At 41.5% G+C, this 22,127-nt stretch overlaps 2 protein-coding genes across 2 annotated transcripts; one reads left to right on the top strand and one right to left on the bottom strand.

Moving 5' to 3' along the window:
- Positions 1 to 415: 415 nt before the first annotated feature.
- Positions 416 to 19,978, bottom strand: tmem50a (transmembrane protein 50A). Its single transcript, XM_068011350.1, has 7 exons — positions 19,875 to 19,978; positions 14,093 to 14,192; positions 12,730 to 12,842; positions 8,799 to 8,866; positions 7,936 to 8,028; positions 3,473 to 3,533; positions 416 to 3,334 (listed from the first exon to the last, which is right to left on the bottom strand). Exons 2-7 carry the CDS (start codon positions 14,189 to 14,191, stop codon positions 3,289 to 3,291), a joined length of 480 nt encoding a protein of 159 aa, XP_067867451.1. The 5' UTR covers position 14,192; positions 19,875 to 19,978; the 3' UTR covers positions 416 to 3,288.
- Positions 19,979 to 20,025: 47 nt separating this feature from the next.
- snrpc (small nuclear ribonucleoprotein polypeptide C) lies at positions 20,026 to 21,297 on the top strand. The gene has a single exon (XM_068011349.1). The coding sequence runs from the start codon at positions 20,073 to 20,075 to the stop codon at positions 20,556 to 20,558; it is 486 nt and encodes a 161-aa protein (XP_067867450.1). The 5' UTR covers positions 20,026 to 20,072; the 3' UTR covers positions 20,559 to 21,297.
- Positions 21,298 to 22,127: the final 830 nt, after the last annotated feature.

Genomic DNA, 22,127 nt, shown 5'->3' with positions numbered 1-22,127 from the left:
GATTGGCTTTGCCAAACCACCTCTTACAAATACAAAACCAAAATACTATAGATGCTGGAAATCTGAAATAAAAAACTGAAAATGCTGAAAATACTCAGCACAATTGTTTCTCTCTTCACAAATGCTACTCGAGTTAACGCTTCATATGCAATTCTAAACCAGGACAGGTGAAAAAGCAGTTCCCAAATCCCTACAGCCAATACATTGACCTGCCGATGCAAGAGCAAAACTAAATAGCGACCCCTTATTCTGAGACTTTGACCCTGTGTTCTAGATTCACCTTCTTGTGAGGAAGCAATGTTTGTTGTTGACTCAATCATATGACCAAGATAAAGCATTCACTGTGCAGAGTATGTACATAGGCCCTTAGTTCATCTTCCATGGCACAGCACATCAGGTAGTTCTAAATATTACAAGAAATATATCCAGTTTATTGCTACACCATTTTTGAAATTTATTAATTTATTGAACTGATTTTAATACTTTTAGTAATTTTACAATTGTTGCATTGCATGTACACTTCATTATTAAAACACAAATGAAAAAAAAAAAATTGATAACACAAAACAGCAAGTCATTAAAATACATGATTGAGCCCCATAGTAACTTTACCAAAGAGAAATGTCATAAATGATACTTGCACTAAAGTTAAGGTTGCATTGCATATCTGTGCAAAACTAAATGCATGTACAAAAGAATTATTATAAAGAGCATTTTCATAGGAATCTTGCAATAATTTTTATGAGGAATGCAACAGTTGCAGCACTACATACAACATTACCACCAATTAGCTACAAAGCCAAAATGAGTGTGGGAGAATCATTGTGGCAAATAGTGACATGGCTGCCAACTTAACCACTTATTCTCAAGATTTGTAAATAAACTAACATTTTAAAGATGCCACCACTGCTCATCAGATTACTGGATTTTTACCACCAGCATTAAATATGTGGTTAGATACAACTGATTACAATGACTTTCATTTTAACTAATGCAAAACTGTAATTACAAGACCCTCTCTGTATTAACATTGCTTGTGCTACCACCACAACCCCCACCCTGATTTTGATCAGGCAATGGTCCTCCATCACTGAGCTACCCAAGTTATTTATTGCTACTTGCTTTTCCTGTCCAGACTAAATTCAGTAATGGATTCAGACAACTTAGATTTGGCAGATTAGATAAGGGAGATGAACAAGAATTAGTCAAGCTAAAGAGGAACTGTCATCAGGATTATCCAATTTACAAGCCCTAAAACCTTTGAAAGTAACTTTGCAGTATCCAACGTGGTGGTGGACCACCAACCCATCATCACCATTTCAACAAACAATAGTTTAAAAGAGGGTGAACAATGTAAAAATTTAACCCATTGCTATTTATGGGACTTTGTTTAGCAGGCAAACACACAGCAATAGTGATTACACATAAAAAGTATTTTCATTGGCCATAAAGTTTCAAGACATCCTGGAGGTCGTGCAAAGCGCCATACAAATTAATGTTATTTTTATATCCAGGAGTTTCTATATTTAAAATACATTGGTTGGGAATTTCCTGGAAACTTCTGCTGCAACAATGGCACACCTACATTGTAAAGCTGTTTGAGCGCAAAAATTAGAGCAAGATATGTTCACTCTAATTTCCTTGAACTTATGAATTAGGCTAAAGTGCTCTTCACAGAACAAAACTCTCCAAAACTTAACATATCTCTGTCCCTATTCAAAACAGCTGCAAGCACAAATTTCTTGGAATACATGCTAGTTTTCTTGTGATATTCAATTATTCCAAGAAATCTAGGCACAGGTCGGCCTGATATCACCTACTAGTTGTATCACTCGCAATTCTTATATGATTCTCAGCCAGGTAGCACTATTTGCAGCTTGATTTCTGCACTTTAGAATTGATTTTTTCCAGTTTCTTTTTTTGCTTGGATCAATTTTCCTGACCCAGTGACCTGCAAGTTCTTGATGGTAATACTTGTAGGAATCCCACTCCACCCCTCGCATTCAGAATGGCAAAGTAACTCCACTGGTCGTCAAACTGGGCATTATCCTGTTATCCAACAGAAGGTTTGGGTGGGGCAGAGGCACAGTGTGAGTTACCACAGCAGGAGACAGCAGCAAACTTGCTATTACCTCCCGACCCCAAAGAGGGTGTAAAGAATAGATTTATAATCTCTAGAAGTGAGATTGTGAAATGGGTAGAGCAATTTATATATCTGGGATCACTGATCCACAAGTCACATCAAAGCAAAGCAGAAAAACAATGTAGAATTGTGCCGATGTGCCAGGTGAGAATGGAGCTGAACAAGAGCATGGTCGTTGCACCTCCCACTTCCAACAAAACTTAGCCTGTACAATACTTGCATCATTCAAATTCTCCAGTATGCACTGTAGACTTGGATTGTCTCCCACACAGCCCTGGAAAAGTTAAAGCAGCAATCCAGTGATGTCTTTGCTACATTTGCTGGTACGACCATGTCCTCATTTATTAGGTTAGAAAGAGGACTCTCCCACCCACCCACGTGTCACAACTAGCAAAAGATGTTCATCATTGCTTGTGGCTACATTCAAACAGTCACAGGACATCTCCAGTGCACTCATTCCTTGTCCTCTGAAGACATGAAAATGACCAGGAAGCACCTAACTCTCAAACTTCACAACTGGCCCCAGGTCCTATAACAGAGGGATCTTCTCTAGGACTGTAAGAGAAGATGACATACGATCCATCAAGTAATGCTACAAAGAAAGAAGATTACATGGCATAATGATCACACAAGGGCCTGCCAGAGGAGCAGTGCATGCACAATCTGTGCTTTGAGAGAAGAAATTGAGCACCTGGGTGAAATGGTGCCCACCCTTGGTCACACTTCTTCCAAGGTCCATGGAACAGCAAGTTTGATGCACTGTATCCAAATTTCCCAGGAAATTATGGAACAAGGTCACATTGGGGAGAGTGGCAAGAAAACCAATGACTCATGACGCGCCTTGCCAGGAAATTCCCTTCCATTATTTTAAAAATCATGCTACACTTCATCTACAATCCTCCATCATTTTGACTTCTGCTACTGCTAGGGGTTAACACTTTAAGTTATTCTACATTATTGTATGTCACTTATTCTGACAATGCTCCTTAAAACACAAACCACATGATATGAGTGACACACTCTGGAGGGAAAATTGTAGAATAATGGCAACATGTAAACTCAAAAGTTACAAACAAATACAGCGAGAGATACAGGTTGCATAAGAATATACAAAATATAGTCAATACACTCCAACACCTGGACATTTACTGCCACAGGTCTTCTGTACGCCCAAATTTGAAGACCAGGCCCCTGCAAGAAAACGAGAAATTTCATCAGTTTTAAAAAGAGAAGATTCTGTACTTCAGTTGCTTAGAATTGGTGTGCATTTTATTTTTTAAGTTTTAGAAATAGCTTGTGTAAACTTCACACTATTACTTATTTGCTTACCCAAAGAAGATAAATGCATTTTGAAAGAAGACAGCTATACCAGGGTAAACATCAGGCTTTTCTAAAAGAAAAATCAAAAATCAATTTTTAAAAAACAGAACTAGAAGAAATACAAATTCAGAAAAATAGAACTAACAAGAATACATTTATATAGCCTTAAAATTTAGGAAACAATTCCTCAATTTTGAAGACAAAACATTTTGTCCATTCAACTTATTGGTATCTAGAGATTTATATTCCAACAGATTATTTTTAGAAGATTTATTTATTGTTGGATGTTTTTGCTATGGACGACAGCAACTTTTAATAAAAGGAAAAGAACTTGCATTTAAGAAAAAAACTTCACATCCTCAGGATATCCCAAAACACTTTACAGCAAACAAATATAGGCAGGAAAAGAGATGAGGTCCTGCAAAGTGAATGTAGGGAGTTAGGCAGAAGGTTAAAAAGCAGAACCTCTAGAGTTGTAATCTCAGGATTACTCCCTGTGCCACGTGCTAGTGAGGGTCGGAATAGGAGGATAAGGCAAATGAATGCATGGCTGAAGAGCTGGTGTAGGTGGGATCTCTTCTGGTGCAGAGGTGACCTGTACAAGAGGGACAGGTTGCATCTGAACTGGAAGGGGACCAATATCCTTGCGGGGAGGTTTGCTATTACTACTCGGAAGGTTTTAAACTAGTCTGGCGGGGGGGTGAGACCCAAAGTAGTAGTCTCTCCGATGAGATAATTGAGACAAATGTAGAGGTTAAAGCAAGCAAGTCCAGTAGGCAGGTCGGGCAGGTGCAGGACAGGGAGCGTGGATGGTCTGGTAGGCTAAACTGCATTTACTTTAATGCAAGAAGCCTTCCAGGTAAGGCAGATGAACTCAGAGCACGGATCGGTACATGGGATTGAGATATTATTGCTATTACGGAAACGTGGTTGAGGGGTGGGCAGGACTGGCAGCTCAATGTCCCGGGGTACTGAACTTTCCAGTGCGAAATAGGTGGAGGTATTGATTAGGGAGGACATCACAGCAGTACCTAGAGAGGATATCCTGGGGGGAATGTCCAGCGAGGCCATATGGGTAGAACTTAGAAATAAGAAAGGGGTGATCACTTTGATGGGATTATATTATAGGCCCCCCAATTGTCAGAGGGTAGTGGAGGAGCATATATGTAGGGAAATCACAGATAGGTGGAGGAATTATAGGGTTGTAATAGTAGGTGATTTTAACTTCCCTAATATTGACTGCGACTGCTTTAGTGCTAAGGGATCAGATGGGGAAGAATTTGTTAAGTGTGTCCAGGATAGTTTTCTGAAGCAGTATGTGGATAGCCCTACTAGAGAAGGGGCTACACTCAACCTCCTCTTAGGAAATGAGGATGGGCAGGTTGTTGATGTGTCAGTGGGAGAGCACTTTGGGACAGTGACCATAACTCTATTAGCTTCAAGATCGTTATGGAAAAGGATAGGACTGGTCCTCAGGTTGAAGTCCTAAATTGGGGGAAGGCTAATTTCGATGGCATCAGACATGAACTCTCAAAAGTTGAATGGGAGAGGCGGTTTACAGGTGAAGGGACGTCTGGCAAGTCGGAGGCTTTTAAAAGTGAGATAGGAAGAGTTCAGGGCCGGCATGTTCCTGTTAGATGGAAGGGCAAGGCTGGCAAGTTTAGGGAACCTTGGTTGACGAGGGATATTGAGGGTCTGGTCAGGACAAAGAAGGAGGCATATGTCAGGTATAAGCAGCTGGGATCGAGCGAGTCCCTCGAGGAGTATAGGGGATGTAGGACTAAAGAAGGAAATTAGGAGGGCAAAAAGGGGCCATGAGATTTACCTGACAGATAAGATAAAGGGGAATCCTAAAAGATTCTATAAGTATATTAAGAGTAAAAGGGTAGCTAAGGAGAGAGTAGGTCCCCTTAAGGATCAGTGAGGCAATCTATGTGTGGAGTCACAGGAAATGGGCGAGGTCTTAAATGAATATTTCTCGTCCGTATTTACCGTGGGTAAGGTCATGGAAGCTAGTGAGTTCAAGGGAGGGAACACGGATATCCTGGAGCATGTCAACATTACAAAGGAGGTGGTGTTGGAGGTTTTGAAGCGCATTAAAAGGTGGATAAATCCCCAGGGCCTGACCAGGTGTATCCTAGAATGGTATGGGAAGCAAGGGATGAGATTGCTGGGGCCCTGGAAGAGATTTTTATATCATTGTTAGCCACGGGTGAGGTACCGGAAGACTGGAGGATAGCTAATGTTGTGCCTTTATTTAAGAAGGGCAGCAGGGATAAGCCAGGGAACTACAGGCCGATGAGCCTTACATCAGTGGTGGGAAAGTTATTGGAAGGGATTGTGAGAGACAGGATTTATATGCATCTGGAAAGGCATCGTCTGATTAGTGACAATCAGCATGGCTTTGTGCGTGGGAAATCATGTCTCACGAATTTGATTGAGTTTTTCGAGGAGGTGACCAAGAGGATTGACGAGGGCTGGGCGATGGATGTTGTCTACATGGACTTTAGCAAGGCCTTTGACAAGGTCCCGCATGGTAGGCTGGTCCAGAAGGTTCGAACACATGGGATCCAGGGTGAGCGAGCAAATTGGATACAAAACTGGCTTGGTGATAGGAGGCAGAGGGTGGTCGCGGAGGGTTGTTTTTCAGGTTGGAGGCCGGTGACCAGTGGTGTGTCGCAGGGATCGGTGCTGGGCCCTCTGTTGTTTGTCATAAATATTAATGACTTCAGTGCAAATGTAAGGGGCATGATCAGTAAGTTTGCAGATGACACCAAAATTGGTGGTATAGTGGACAGTGAAGAAGGTTGTCTAAGGTTACAACAGGATATAGATCAACTGGGAAAGTGGGCAAGGGAGTGGCAAATGGAATTTAACGCAGACATGTGTGTGAAGTGATGCATTTTGGGAAGTTAAACCAGGGCAGGACATATACAGTGAATGGCAGGGCCCTGGGGAGTGTTGTTGAGCAGAGACACCTTGGGGTGCAAGTACATAGTTCCCTGGAAGTGGCAACACAGGTAGACAGGGTGGTGAAGGCGGTGTATGGCATGCTTGCCTTCATTGGCCGAGGCATTGAGTACAAGAGTTAGGACGTCATGTTACAGTTGTACATGACGTTGGTTAGGCCGCATTTGGAGTACTGTGTGCAGTTCTGGTCGCCGCACTATAGGAAAGATGTGATTAAGCTAGAGAGGGTACAGAAAAGATTCACAAGGATGTTGCCTGGTTTGGAGGGCTTGAGTTATAAAGAGAGATTGGATAGGTTGGGTCTGTTTTCCCTGGAGCGAAGGAGGCTGAGAGGGGACAGGATAGAAGTATATAAAATTATGAGAGGCATAGATAGGGTAGAGAGCCAGAGTCTGTTTCCCATGGTAGGGGTGACTAAAACTAGAGGGTATAGATTTAAGGTGAGAAGGAGGAGGTTTAAAGGGGATCAAAGGGGGAAATTTTTCACACAAAGAATAGTGGGTATCTGGAATGAGCTGCCAGAGGTGGTGGTGGAGGCAGGAACAGTAGCGACATTTAATAGGCATCTGGACAGGTACTTGAATGAGCAAGGCATAGAGGGATATGGAATTAATGCAGGCAGATGGGATTAGTATAGATAGGCATTATGGTCGGCATGGACGCGGTGGGCCGAAGGGCCTGTTTCTATGCTGTACGACTCTGACTCGAAATTTCTTCAAAAATGAAGTCACTGTTATGTAGGCAAACACTTATAACAAGGTTCTGCAAATTAGATCAGTTAATCTGCTTTGGTGATAGTTGAAGAATAAATGCTGGCCAAGATGACACTCACACAAATACACAGGAAAAATTACTTCTACTGCAGGTGATAAATAATTATGTATTTCGGTTTGCAAGGAACTCCATGTTTCATCATCAAACAAGACTGTGTTTGAATAAAAATCACTTTTCCCTTTTTCAATGTTACCATGAAGACAGTTAAGGGAAATCATTAAAGTGGCATTGTACTCAGAAGTATCAGAACTACTGCACAATTTGATTTGGTGGTGAACATGGCCACTGAAGATTTTTTCTTGCATTTATATTTGAAATTGTACATCCTCTCCCAAAAAGATATGCTTTCCAGAGTCCAGTACAGTACTGTAGCAATTGTATCCTCCCACCCAAGTGCAATTTAAAAATGCAGATATTGAACATTCAGCAAATATACAAAAGGATAAAAGTCCAATTTTAAAAACTCAACTTGTGGTTAAACACCAAATGTATAAAAAAAACAAGAATTAATTAGCGACTGTTCAGTGATTACAAACAATGTGAGATCATCCTATATATGCTGTTACTTTATTTTTAATCTTTAGGAGACATTGACAGAGAAACAACCTCACGATATGACAAAAACTAGCTGACACCTAATTATTTGTGTTTCAGCATCTGTCAGGGCGGGGACTAAAGAAAGTAAGTTTTCAAAAGGCAGATTAGAGAAATTACTTGCTTTCACTTACGTGGCACAACATAACCTCCAAAAAGGATCCACATGGATGCAATGAGAGATCCAAATGCCAACATAAAACCAACAAACAGCCAAATTCGAGCACCTGAAAAATAATCACTACTCATAAGGGAATGCAACATACTATCAATCGATAGCAAACTGTGAATTTAATTAAAACATACAGTAGCAACTTATTGTAACACAGACACAGGAATCATGGTTGTATGTTCCAAACAAATGGATATCACAAACAAGATTCTCTACTAATGATGTCGTAAACAATGTAAGTTACATAACATTGTCACAGATTATTTTATCAATCATATTGTCTTGCCATAACACTGTACCTTTCAGTTTGATAAAAGGACAAGCAAAGCACACAGATTATTTTAATGGTAGATGCAATGACTTTCCTAAGTCGATTAGGAGCACTATTGCTAGTGCAGTGGATAAGTGAGTGCACAACAGACATATTCTCCTTTGGCTGCCAAAGAGGCAAGCAGATCCACAAGCATGCCCTCTATGGAGTAACAGAACTCAATAGCAGAAATTTCAAAGAAAGATGGACAGGGGACAGATGCAGCACACTCTTCGTTGGTTACAATCGTGAGGTAAGAAAAATTGATGTTAAAAATTTGGTGAATTGTTACTTTGTGTATTTATTTTCCCATTTGTCTATTTGTAAATGGATTCTGTTAAAGCAGTTATCAAACCAAGAGGATTCAGACAGACTCAACTTGGTTACAGAGAATAACTTATACAATCAGAATAGAAAAGAAATGACAAAAGGCTAAGAACAGAATTTAACCAGAAACAGCCTCATACAGATAGCAGAATTCACTTCATATTATTGATCAGAATGAAGAGACATACCTGTCTGGCCCATACAACCTTCACTATAGCCATCTCCACGGACCTGTCCATTTGAAACAGCATTGATCCTAAAAAAGAGAGAGACATTTTCTTCAAGTAAAGCTTCATTAGCAGTTGGGTATGAGATTGAGAATTTATGCAAGTGAAACAAATCTCCGATTTACTGCTGCTCCCCTTAGACAGACTAGAAGACAAGTGCATAATTTCAAAAAAATACATACAAGCAAAACTTATATGTAGTATAAGCATATCACTGAGTACATGAGGAAACGTAGCTATCTGCATCCCTGTGGAACTGCATTGTTCAAAATTACAGTAACGAATATAGGTCAGAGAAATAATGCTGAAACTATATAGTTCTCTGGTCAGACCACACCTTGAGTCTGCTCACTGAGACACCAGGGAGACATTGAAGCTGTGAGGCATTTCTGAGAAAAGGCACAAGAATGCCCAGAGAAACTAAGTTATGAGGAAAGACTGGAGAAACATACATATACAGGTTTTCAAAGGAAGTATTTGTTAAATAATCTTGCGGTGCATTTACATTGTAAGTTTATCATCGGTGCAACAATAAACTTGGAAATGTTTAATTGCCATGTTCAATTTTCATTAGGGTTTGGACTTTTTAAATATTGAGCAATCTTGTGCTAGTCAAACTATAACTGTGTTCAACCATAACATTAACATTCTGTAATACTGCATTCCAACTATTATTTATGCAATATAGCGTACCTAATCAATAAAAGGGTTCAATTATCCTTTTTAAAAGGCCTATAAACCCATGCAGGGGTTAATTTGCATTTTCTTCAGCACTTTACAGAATACCATACCTGCCCACATTAAAGAGTATCTTTGTTGTTTTAACAAATATTTTATTTGAAGTTATTCTGTCCTTATAAATAACTTGATTTTACACTTGAGGTTTTTGCCTTTTTCCTTGTTCAGTTTTGTAGCTCTGATTTGTACAGATGAATTTTAATATTTTACCAAAGTCCATAAGGCTTCATGTTAGCAAAACCAGACTTCCTGTATAAACACTGAAGCTTAATTAAGCTACATTTTAAAAACAATTATACAATGGTGAAAGCTAAATTCAAACTGAAGTCCTCATCTGTTATCAGAATTATTTGAAGTATAAAAATATACAATAAAAACTCTGCTTTATTCAGTTGGATCTGGAGAAGCGGGGGCCCCCAACTGTACTGAGAAGCTAAGCATGTGAGCTAAACATTGGCTTGGTATCAATTTTTGTCTGAATGCCTTCCTATGAAACACCAAGGGATGTTTTCTTATGGTAAAAGTGCTAGATAATGCAGGTTGTTGTCATTTACTCTTGCGTTTCTTATGTTTTCTTTTTAAATGTTGTAGTACAGATTGATTGTCACTGTGACAATCAATCTGTACTACAACATTTAAAAAGAAAACATAAGAAATGCAAGAGTAAATGACAACAACCCGCATTATCTAGCACTTTTACCATTAAAAAACATCCCTTGGCGTTTCATAGGAAGGCAAAAAGACAAAAATTGATACCAAGCCAAAGAAGCAACTATTAGGATCAAGATTGGTGACTAAAAGCTTGGCCAAAGAAAAAAGTTTTAAGAAAGGTGGAGTTTTATGGGCAAGGGAGCTAGGCAAAGATGGGTGATGTCATGGAAGTGAAAGTAGGTGGTCCTGGTGATGCAGAGAATATGAGGATGAACGTTCAGGGTCAAATTGGACATCTAGCTTTCAAACAGTCTGGTTCATCCCAGGATAGTGGCCAGGGATAAAATCAGTGGCTTGTCAGGGGCTGCAGAAAATGGCTTCAGTCTTTTTAATTGAATGGAGTTTTAGCCCATCCAGAACTAAATGGTAGGCAGCCAACATGACAAAGAGGCAGTGGAGAGGACTGAGACACGTGGTGGTGAGGTACAGCTGGGTGTTATTAACATACATGAGGAACCTGATGTCAAGTCTTGGGATTGAGGTCGCCGAGGGGCAACATATATATGAGAAATAGACAATGCAGGAGATTCTTTGGCTACAACTGGATGCGCAAGAGTGGTACCAATTGAACACCATGCAGCTGAACAATAGAGAACAGCAGCATGGTTAACTGGCTACAGAGCAGTCATAGAGTTATACAGCATAGAAACAGGCCCTTCGACCCATCATGTCCATGCTGGCCATCAAGCACCTATCTATTCTAATCCCATTTTCCAGCACTTGGCCCATAGCCTTGTATGCTATGGCGTTTCAAGTGAGGGTTCCTGCCTCTACAACCCCTTCAGACAGTGTGTTCTGGATTCCAACCACCCTCTGGGTGAAATTTTTTTTCCTCAAATCCCCTCTAAACCTCCTGTCCCTTAACTTAAATCTATGCCCCCTGGTTATTGACACCTCCGTGAAGGGAAAAAGTTTCTTCCTATCTACCCTATCTATGCCCATCATAATTTTGTATAGCTCAGTCAGGTCCCCTCTCAGCCTTCTCTTGCTCCAAGTAAAACAATCCTAGCCTATCCAGTCTCTCTTCATAGCTGAAATGCTCCAACCCAGGCAACATCCTGCTGAATCTCCTCTGCACCTTCTCCAGTGCAATCACACCCTTCCTATCGTGTGGCGACCAGAACTGTACACAGTACTCCAGCTGTGGCCTAACTAGCGTTTTATACAGCTCCATCATAACCTCCCTGCTCTTACATTCTATGCCTCGGCTAATAAAGGCAAGTATCCCATATGCCTTCCTAACCACCTTATCTACCTGTGCTGCTGCCTTCAGTGATCTATGGACAAGTACACCAAGGTCCCTCTGTACTTCCTAGGGTCCTACCATCCATTGTATATTCCCTTGCCTTGCTAACCAATTTTATCTGCAGCGTCTGTGGAAGTCTGTCACTCTAGAATTGGCCTTTATAGCCACTCCAGGCGCTGCTCCACAAACCACTGACCACCTCTAGGCACTTACCCATTGTCTCTCGAGACAAGGACAATGTTAGTCCTCCCAGAATGCATCACCTCACACTTCCCAGGATTAATTTCCATTTGCCACTGCTCTGCCCATCTATATCATCCTGTAATCCAAGGCTTTCCTCCTCACTATTTACGACACCACCAATTTTCGTGTCATCTGAGAACTTATTGATCATACCTCCTATATTCACGTCTAAATCATTAATGTACACTACAAACAGCAAGGGTCCCAGCACCAATTCCTGTGGTACACCACAGGTCACAGGCTTCAAATCGCAAAAACAACCCTCAACCATCACCCTCTGTCTCCTGCCACTAAGCCAATTTTGGATCTTTTAAGCCGGCTAACACCGCCTCCCTTTCAATGCCAATTTTGGATCCAATTTTCCAAATTGCCCTGGATCCCAGGGGCTCTTACCTTCTTGACCAATCTCCCATGCGGGACCTTATCAAAAGCGTTACTGAAGTCCACGTAGACTATATCAACTACTTTACCCTCATCTACACACCTAGTCACCTCCTCGAAAAGTTCAATCAAATTGATTAGACATGATCTCCCCCTGACAAAGCCATGCTGACTAACCTTGATTAATCCCTGCCTCTCCAAGTGGAAATTAATCCTGTCCCTCAGAATGTTTTTCAATAGTTTCCCTACCACTGATGTTAGACTCACTGGTCTGTAATTACCTGGTTTATCCCTACTATCCTTGAATAATGATACCACATTCACTGTCCTCCAGTCCTCTGGCACCTCTCCTGTAGCAGAGGGTCGAGAAGGATGAGGGAGATTGCAGCATGTCAAAGTCAGGGAATGTTTTGTGATTTTGATTAGAACCATTGGAGTTCTGTGGCAGCCCATCTGATTGGAGAGATTCAAAGAGTGTTATGGAAAAGATAGGAATGGATTTGGAAGGAAACAACATATTCAAGGCCTGGAGGGTCACTATGAGTTTCACTGCTATTGCTCATCTCTACTTACATGAGAAATGCAAGTGTGGCTATAACTCCACAGGTATGGTAGGAGTGGTTGAATTTATCCATTTCAGGGTACTTCACAGCGGCATCGATGATAACCCACCAGCCTGTGAAAAACTAAAGACACAAAATGCTTCAAAATTCCATAACTGGATGGTTAAGTAAAATTTAGCATGCATTTTCTCCAATTTAGTTTGATGATGGGAATATTCCCAAGTACAAAATATCATAAAAAAGCAGAAGACGACAGCAAAAGTAGTTCGCCCAAAGAGACAGTAAGCCAACATATACAGAGAAGCTCCCAGATTCAATCCCTCATCTGTCCCAAGTTAGCTGCTCTAAACCAAGGCAGCAGTCGTACTGTTACAATTTGCCTCAATCCCCTAGGTTGAGATAAGCCAACTGGATTTCTGTTCTTGATTATAATTCAATGACCTCTACAGGATGTACGTACATACATACAATGTTGGGCGAGGATGGGATTAGGTTTAACTATGACGATCCCTTGGTCAAGCAGTCTGCTGACACTCAATGTTTAATATGAATTATTTAATATGAATGTTAGATTAGATTAGATTAGAGATACAGCACTGAAACAGGCCCTTCGGCCCACCGAGTCTGTGCCGACATCAACTACCCATTTATACCAATCCTACACAAATCTCATATTCCTACCAAACATCCCCACCTGTCCCTATCACCTACCTATACTAGTGACAATTTATAATGGCCAATTTACCTACCAACCTGCAAGTCTTTTAGCTTGTGGGAGGAAACCGGAGCACCCGGAGAAAACCCACGCAGACACAGGGAGAACTTGCAAACTCCACACAGGCAGTATCCAGAATCAAACCGGGGTCCCTGTAGCTGTGAGGCTGCAGTGCTAACCACTGCGCCACTGTGCCGCATATGAATATTAGCTTGAGTGAAGTACCAGAGGCACACAGTATCTACGCAATTGTGGAACAGCAAGGTGTTAATGTCTTCAGGACAAAATGAGAGGGATGACATTTGAGAGTGAAGCTGAAATGGAGGAATAAATGAAGATTTATTTATGTAATATGGAAGTGAGTAGGCTTCAAGTAAGATTCAACACACTGAACTAACCCCAGCAAACACCTCGTGCATAAAATGTACATTTTCAGTGATAGGGATGCTACTTCATTGTGTACCACAGCAGAATAATTTAAACAGTGTTACAAGGATTTAGCAAGCAAATTCTGACAGCAAGATGCTCTAGAGATTGCTTACAATGTCAAGTTATTAGTGCTTCATCACATACAAATCTTGTACCTATTCTATTCCAAATCACTTCTAAAATTATCCTATTAAAAAGCATATTAGTCAGATTTGTAGGAGGTACATACCAACACACCAGCAGCCATTGATGCGATGGCATTCCGTTTCTCACTCCAGTCAATACATTCACATTCTGGACATCTGATGTTATCTAAAAATCCCGACATCCTACAAGTCCAAACAAAAATCCGTATACATATGACTTTTCTTTTGAATGAAACATATACCTAGAGTCAGGCTTAAGGAAATTTATAGAATGAGAATAGTACAGCACAGAAGGAGATCATTCAGATCCTTAAGTCCATACTCGCTCTTTTAAAAGGACCAATCCAGTTCGTACCACTCCCTCACTCTTTCCGCACATCACAGCAATTCTTTTCTCCTTCAAGTATTTATCCAAATTCCCATTTGAAGGTTACTATTGAATCTATATCCACTATCCTAGCAGGCAGTGCATTCCAAATCTTAACCACTCATTGTATAAAAACATTTTTCCTCACATCGTCTCTGGTTCTTTTGCTAATCATCTTAAGTCTGTGCGCTCTGGTTATCAACCCTTCAGCCACAAGAAACAGTTTCTCTTTATTTACTCTACCTAAATCCTTCATAATTTTAAACATCTCCGCCAAATCGCTTCTAAGCCTTCGTTGCTCCATGGAGAACCACCCCAGCTTCTCCAGTTTATCCTTCTTTCTTCTTCTTTGGCCTCCTTGTCTTGAGAGACAATGGGTAAGCGCCTAGAGGTAGTCAGTGGTTTATGAAGCAGCGCCTGGAGTGGCTATAAAGCCCAATTCTAGAGTGACAGACTCTTCCACAGGTGCTGCAGAGAAATTTGTTTGTCGGGGCTGTTACACAGTTGGCTCTCTCCTTGCGCTTCTGTCTTTTTTCCTGCCAACAGCTAAGTCTCTTCAACTCGCCACACTTTAGCCCCGCCTTTATGGCGGTCTGCCAGCTCTGGCGATCACTAGCAACTGACTCCCACGACTTGTGGTCAATGTCACAGGACTTCATGTCGCGTTTGCAGATGTCTTTAAAGCGGAGACATGGGCGGCCGGTGGGTCTGATACCAGTGACGAGCTCGCTGTACAATGCGTCCTTGGGGATCCTGCCATCTTCCATGCGGCTCACATGGCCAAGCCATCTCAATCGCCGCTGGCTCAGTAGGGTGTATATGCTGGGGAGGTTGGCCGCCTCGAGGACTTCTGCGTTGGAGATATGGACCTGCCACCTGATTGCCAAGGATTCTCCGGAGGCAGCGAAGATGGAATGAATTGAGACATCGCTCTTGGCTGATACGTTGTCCAGGCCTCGCTGCCGTACAGCAAGGAACTGAGGACACAGGCTTGATACACTCGGACTTTTGTATTTTGTGTCAGTGCGCCATTTTCCCCACACTCTCTTGGCCAGTCTGGACATAGCAGTGGACACCTTTCCCATGCGCTTGTTGATTTCTGCATCGAGAGACAGGTTACTGGTGATAGTTGAGCCTAGGTAGGTGAACTCTTGAACCACTTTCAGAGCGTGATCGCCAATATTGATGGATGGAGCATTTTTGATGTCCTGTCCCATGATGTTAGTTTTCTTGAGGCTGATGGTTAGGCCAAATTTATCCACATATCTAGTTTATCCACATAACTATAATCACTCATTCCTGGAAACATTCTAGTAAATCTCTTTTGTACCCTGTCCAAAGCCTTATGGTCCTTCCTACAGTTTGGTGCCTCGAATTGGACACTATATTTCAGCTGGAAGTGAACTAGTGCTTTATATAGGTTTAGCATAACGTCCTGGCTTTTGTACACAATGCCTCTATTTATAAAGCCCTGGATCCCATATGCTTCATTACCTTGATAAAGTAAATTGATAAAGTGCTTGACCCTCAAAATGTATTAGGTTTGAGGGAGAAGACAGAGTGACAAACCAAGGTTTTAAATTGAAATACAGCAAATTTCAAAGTGATGAAATAAAGATTGACCATAGTAAACTGGGCTGAACTATTAATGGATAAACCTAAAGACAAACAGTGAAGAGTATTGTAGTCAAAAGTATTCAGTATGATACAAAATCAGTATAAACCCTTAATGGCAAAGGCACCACTTGTGTAGTTAATCAACTATGGTTAACAAATGAGGCAAGGTACATCAAGCTAAATGAAAAGGATTACACAAATGCAAGGAAAAGCAGAAATTCAGCAGACTGCGAGAGCTATATGAAGCAACAGTGGGCTACAAAAAATGCAGGGGACACAAAAAGGAATATGAAAAAATTGCTAAGCATATGAAAGCTAACAGATAATATATTGAAACATTGGTAAAGGGGAATGTGGGTCTATTAAGATGGTGCAGACAAGATTATAATGGATAAGACAATGCCAGACTCATTAGATGAGTAATAAAAGCAAAATACTGCAGATGCTTGAAATCTGAAATAAAAACAAAAGTGCTGGAAATACTCAGCAGCTCAGGCAGCATCTGTGGAGAGAGAAGTAGCGTTAACGTTTCAGGTCTGTGACCTTCTGATGAAAGATCACAGACCTGAAATGTTAACTCTGCTTCTCTCTCCACAGATGCTGCCTGACCTGCTGAGTATTTCCAGCACTTTTGTTTTCATTAGATGAGCACTTTGTGTCCATTTTCACAGTGGAGGAAGAGGACAAATGACTAGCAGTTCAAAGGAACCTAAAAATAAGTCAAGATGAGGAACTTAATGGATTTAATACAAGTTAAACAAATCTCCATTTACCTGATTGGTCAGATTAGATCTACTCTGAACAAATCAAGCTGACTTTTTTTTTTTGAAGTGGTCACTAGAATGGATAGAAGCATCTTATGTGGACTTCCGAAGGATGTTATGGTTCTACACAAGGGATTAGCAACAATAAGATCACATGGAATTGGAAATAATTTTGTGATGTCTTAGTAATGGGTGCGAGAAAGAAAACAGAGTAGGGATAAAGGGTCCATTCTGTGATCGATGGGATGTAGTCACATGCAGATCTGTACAGGACACTCAGCTTTTCACCATATATTAATGACTTGAATGAAGGAAGCAGTTTGCAGATGACATTAAAGAGGCTCAGCAAGATGCATGGCTGTGAGGAGGAAGTTACAAAAGGAACAGACAGAATGTGTGAGTGGGCAAAACTATGGAAGATGGAACTGAATGTGCAGAAGTGAGGTCATCCATTTTGAATGAGAAAAATAAATCTTAATGATGAAAAACTAGGAGCTGTGGAGAAGTAAAAGGATTTAGGTGTTCATGTACACAAATCACTAAAAGCCAATGCACCAGTCCAAAAAGTAAGCAAAAAAACACATGGTAGACTTCTCAATGTTCGGGTATGCCTAAACTGTAAATGATTTCATCGCTTTCTGTAGACCCTCATGACTGAGGAGACCAATACAGTACCAGTATGGACATCCACAGAACCAGCAGTTCATATTGACATTGCCGATGCTTGGGGAAACTCCTGCAGCTGCGCCACCTCTGACCTTCTTCTGGGCACGTCGAATGTTGCAAGATGGTCCTGGAAACATGCTGAACCACTTTTCACTGCTTGCCTCCACATGGGCTGGTCAGCAGCAGCGTTTTCCCAGGAGAGGTGGAATGAGCATGCACACATCCTAATGGAACAATTACCGTTATCTCAAGTGGATTGGAATTCAAAAGTGAGGAAGTGATGTTTGAATTGTATAAAGCCTTGGTCAGACCCAACTGGAGAACTGCATCCGACTTTGGGCATCAAACCTCTTTAATATGATTAAGTACTTGATAGAGTAGATACAGAGGAACTGTTTCCCCTGTTGGGGGAATCTAGAACAAGAGGGCATAATCTTAAAATTAAAGCTAGGACATTTAGGATTGAAATCAGGAAGTATCTTTCCACACAAATTGTAGTGGAAAAATGGAATTTGTTCCCCCAAAAGACTATGGATGCTGAGTCAATTGAAATTTGAGACTGAGCTCTCAGTCACTTGTATTAATCAGTAGTACCACTGTAGCGTGCACGCACATGTAAAGATAAACTCAAACTGGAAAATTATTACAGGCAGATATAATATGGGAAAATGTGAGGTTGTCCACTTTGGCAGGAAGAATAGAAAAGCAGATTACTTAAATGGAGATTGCAGAATGCTGCAGTACAGAAGGACCCGGGTGTCCTTGTACATGAATCACAAAATGTCCGCATGTAGGTACAGCAATTAGGCAGGTAAATGGAATGTTTACTTTTATACTCCACCCCCCTGCAATAAAAGCTTAGATGTCTTGCTACAACTGTACAGGGCATTGGTGAGACTGCACCTAGAGTACGGTGTACAGTTTTGCTCTCCTTACTTAAGGAGGGGAATACTTGCATTGGAAGCAGTTCACTGGGCTGATTCCTGAGATGGGAGGTTTATCTTATGAGGAAAGGTTGGGCCTATACTCATTGGAGTTTTAGAAGATTGAGGGGTGATCTTATTGAAACATATAAGATACTGAGGGGGCTTGACAGGGTAGATGCTGAGAGGATGCTTCCCCTCATGGGGGAATCTAGAACCAGAGGGCACAATTTCAAATTAAGGGTTCTCCAATTTAAGATGGAGTTGAGGAGGAATTTCTTCTCAGAGGATTGTTAGTGTTTGGAATTCTCTTCCCCACCGAGTAGTGGAGACTAGGTCACTGAATATATTCAAGGCTGAGATAGACAGATTTTTGATTGACAAGGGAGTTGAGGGTTATGGAGGGCAGGCAGGAAAGTGGAGTTAAGTCCACAATCAGATCAACCATAATCTTATTGAATGGCAGAGCAGGCTCAAGAGACCGAATGGCCTACTCCTGTTCCTATTTCTTACGTAAATGCCAGGACATCATGTCATTGATGAATCATATTGTTTGAATAAAGAACTTGTACATTAAGTGCCTCAATCACTGGCTGAATGATTCAGGGAAAGGGAGCCACTCAGGACCACATTATCCCTACAAACCCAAAACAAATCAAGCCTCCAGCCATTACCATCGTCTTTCGCTGCCACAGCAGGCCATACCACATACTACTTGAAAGAAAAGAAAAAACTAGAGAGAAGAGGACATGGAGAATGAAGCAAACAATTAAGACGACAGAATAGGAGAAACAGAAACAACTTGCATTTATATAGCATCTTTAACATTGAAAAACGTCTCCAAAGTGCTTTAGAAGCAGTTCAAAATAACCGAGAAAGGCATGACCAAAGGCCATGGTAGGATTCAAACCCATGTCCCCAAAGCATTGGCTTTGCTAGTCCAGGGACAATTACACTACCGCCTCAGCCAAATAACCCAAGTCATAAAGTCAACAAGAAAAGCTGAAGTAAAAACAGAAAGTGCTGAAAATACTCAGTAGGTCTAACAGCATCTGTGGAGACAGAAGCAGAGTTAACGTTTCAGGTCAGCGACCTTTCATCAGAACAGAAAAGGTTAACATTTGCTTGAACAACTATGAACACCTTCTCGCCCACTTTATGATGGAATAATTCATTAGATAAATAAATGCTAGGCACATCAGTACAGGCTGTAAAACAGTCACAAAATTTAGCTGAGACGAGCGTGAAAGGTGAATAGCTAGGCCCTACAGTGCTCTCGGGATTTATGGTCCTGTCGGACTTCCAGCCCTTTCCTTGTAGCTGGAAAGCCAACCTCCAGAAAACTACATCTGCCACTCCCAGATGTGCGCATGCTCATTCCACAGCTGCGACGATCCTTTTTAGCAACGGCATAGAGTATCTCCAATTTACAACCACAACGGCGGCTGCACAGCAAAGTAAAAATACTAAATAAAAAAAAAGATAAGCTTAAAAAAAAACATAGCCCAACTATTAAATTAATCCATACTTGCTCAACCGCCGGTAAACAAGATCACAAACAAAAGCCAATCCTCCCTCAGCGACCAGCAGGAAACGCGCATGCTCATTTAGGCTGGGGCCGTCACATGATGCGTGACGTCAGGACACGTGACACAACTTTGCCTATAAAAGGGGCGGACGGCCATGCGGCGCATGCGCATAGCCCCGCCGCCACCGAGTTGAGAAGATGCCGAAGTATTATTGCGATTACTGCGACACTTACTTGACGCATGACTCCCCGTCAGTTCGCAAAACCCACTGCGAGGGCCGCAAGCACAAGGAGAACGTCAAGGACTATTATCAGAAATGGATGGAGGAGCAGGCCCAGAGCCTCATCGATAAGACGACCGCCGCTTTCCGCCAGGGGAAGATCCCGCCCACCGCTCCCTTCCCGGCGCCCTCCGGCCCGCCTCCCGCCGGGGCGGCCATCCCGCCGCCGCCCGGGAATGTCGGCGTGCCACCGCCGCGTCCCGCCATTCTGCCGGGGCCCCCGATGGGAGGGCCGCCGATGATGCCCATGATGGGCCCGGCGCCTCCCGGGATGATGTTGGTGGGCCCCGGGATGAGACCGCCTATCGGAGGCCCGATGCCGATGATGCCGGGGCCAATGATGGGGCCTCACCGGCCCATGATGGTTCCTTCCAGACCCGGATTAGTACGCTCGAGCAGATGAGCAGTGACTTATGGAAGGAGGTTTACTCAGTGCAGCTTTTCATATCCCCCCGAACCAAAGGCAATCGCAGGGTAGCGCCGCCGTTTGAAGATCAGATTTATAACCGTCTTTTGTTAAATTTGTGGCAAGTCGCATGTCAGCCGCCATCTTCCTTGTCAGCAGCCGGCTGTGGTTGATGTGAGCGGATCTCTGGTTCTCAAATCACCGATTCCGACTGAATTATCATCCGAATATCAGTTTGCATTTGGAGCTGGGCGATGTCCAATTTTGAGTGTTTTACTGATTGTAACTTTCTATGGATTTTGCAAAAAAAGACTTCGCGTAACATTTTTCTGGTTATATACACATTGTATTTGGCAGATAAAAGGCATTTTGGCTTTCTAATTGTCCATTGATTTCTCTTACTGTATCACGTCATTCCTTGGCCGGACAGAGGATGGCCAGTTGGAAATCCTTGTTTTTTGCCGGTCTAAATCTTTTTCTACTAAAAGGTTACAAGACCAGTTACTGTGTTGACCTATTTGGCTGTAAAAGCATTAAGTCATCAAAAATATTGGATTAAATTGTATATGGAGTTTGTTTCTTTCTCCATAATGGTTTTGGTTAGCTGAACCAGCCAGCTGAAAATCTTAAGTGCACTGATGTTGAACATAACTTGTTTTGTTGCATTTTTTGCAATCCTTTAGTGATAGAAATATTAAGTTTTATAATCTCTGTAATAAACATCATACTTTGGACAGATCTGGTTTCTTTTGCTGTCTTATAAAGGATGTAATGAAGCTGCTATTTTGGACCTGAAACTTGGTGTAAACATATTGAATTAATTGTTGAATCTCACATCTGTGTTGATTTGATTGCCCAAAAGGAAGGAATTTGTAAATAGCATGATTTCATTTTTAATATGAATTGACCATTTCTGCTGTTTCTAAATCACTTTTATAGTGGAATAAAACTGCCACCCCCATTTTATAATTATGTACAATGTCAATATGTTGTAAATTAAATTCCATATTTTAAGGGGCAAACATCATACACAACTGTATGATTCCCTTTACAAATTTTGCCAAATTAACTAATTGGTGATGTGGTTATCCCAGAGCTGGTAATTGGCCATGTGTTGGTATGAGCATGAAGCTTGCAGCTTGTAAATTATATTCCCATATTCTAACATACTGATACGTAATTATAAATGGGGTAAGGTAGTTTTATTCCACTGAGAAGGGATTTAGAAACACTAGAAGTGCTCAATTCCTGACATGAAAATGAAACTACATAAAGGAATACATGTTTCTAACCTATCTTGTGTCTATCAAACATTCCCAATACATGGATCATATTTTGCCTTCATTACAATTATGCAATGTCAGCATTTCTGCACTACTGTGACATTTACATCTTCAAATATCCAAGGTTGGCTCACTTAGAGTACTCCTTCGAGTCAAAAGATCAAGGGTTCAAACTGTACTTGAACACATCAGCTAGCCTAATAGTTTAATACTACACTGTCTTTGGATGACAAGATAAACCTAGTCTGCTGTCTCGTTGTGAAAGATTCCATGACTATTTGTA

This window comes from Heterodontus francisci, chromosome 31 (assembly GCF_036365525.1).
Source record: "Heterodontus francisci isolate sHetFra1 chromosome 31, sHetFra1.hap1, whole genome shotgun sequence".
In the NCBI taxonomy this organism is placed as follows: domain Eukaryota; kingdom Metazoa; phylum Chordata; class Chondrichthyes; order Heterodontiformes; family Heterodontidae; genus Heterodontus; species Heterodontus francisci.
This window is presented reverse-complemented; position numbering and strand designations above follow the sequence as displayed.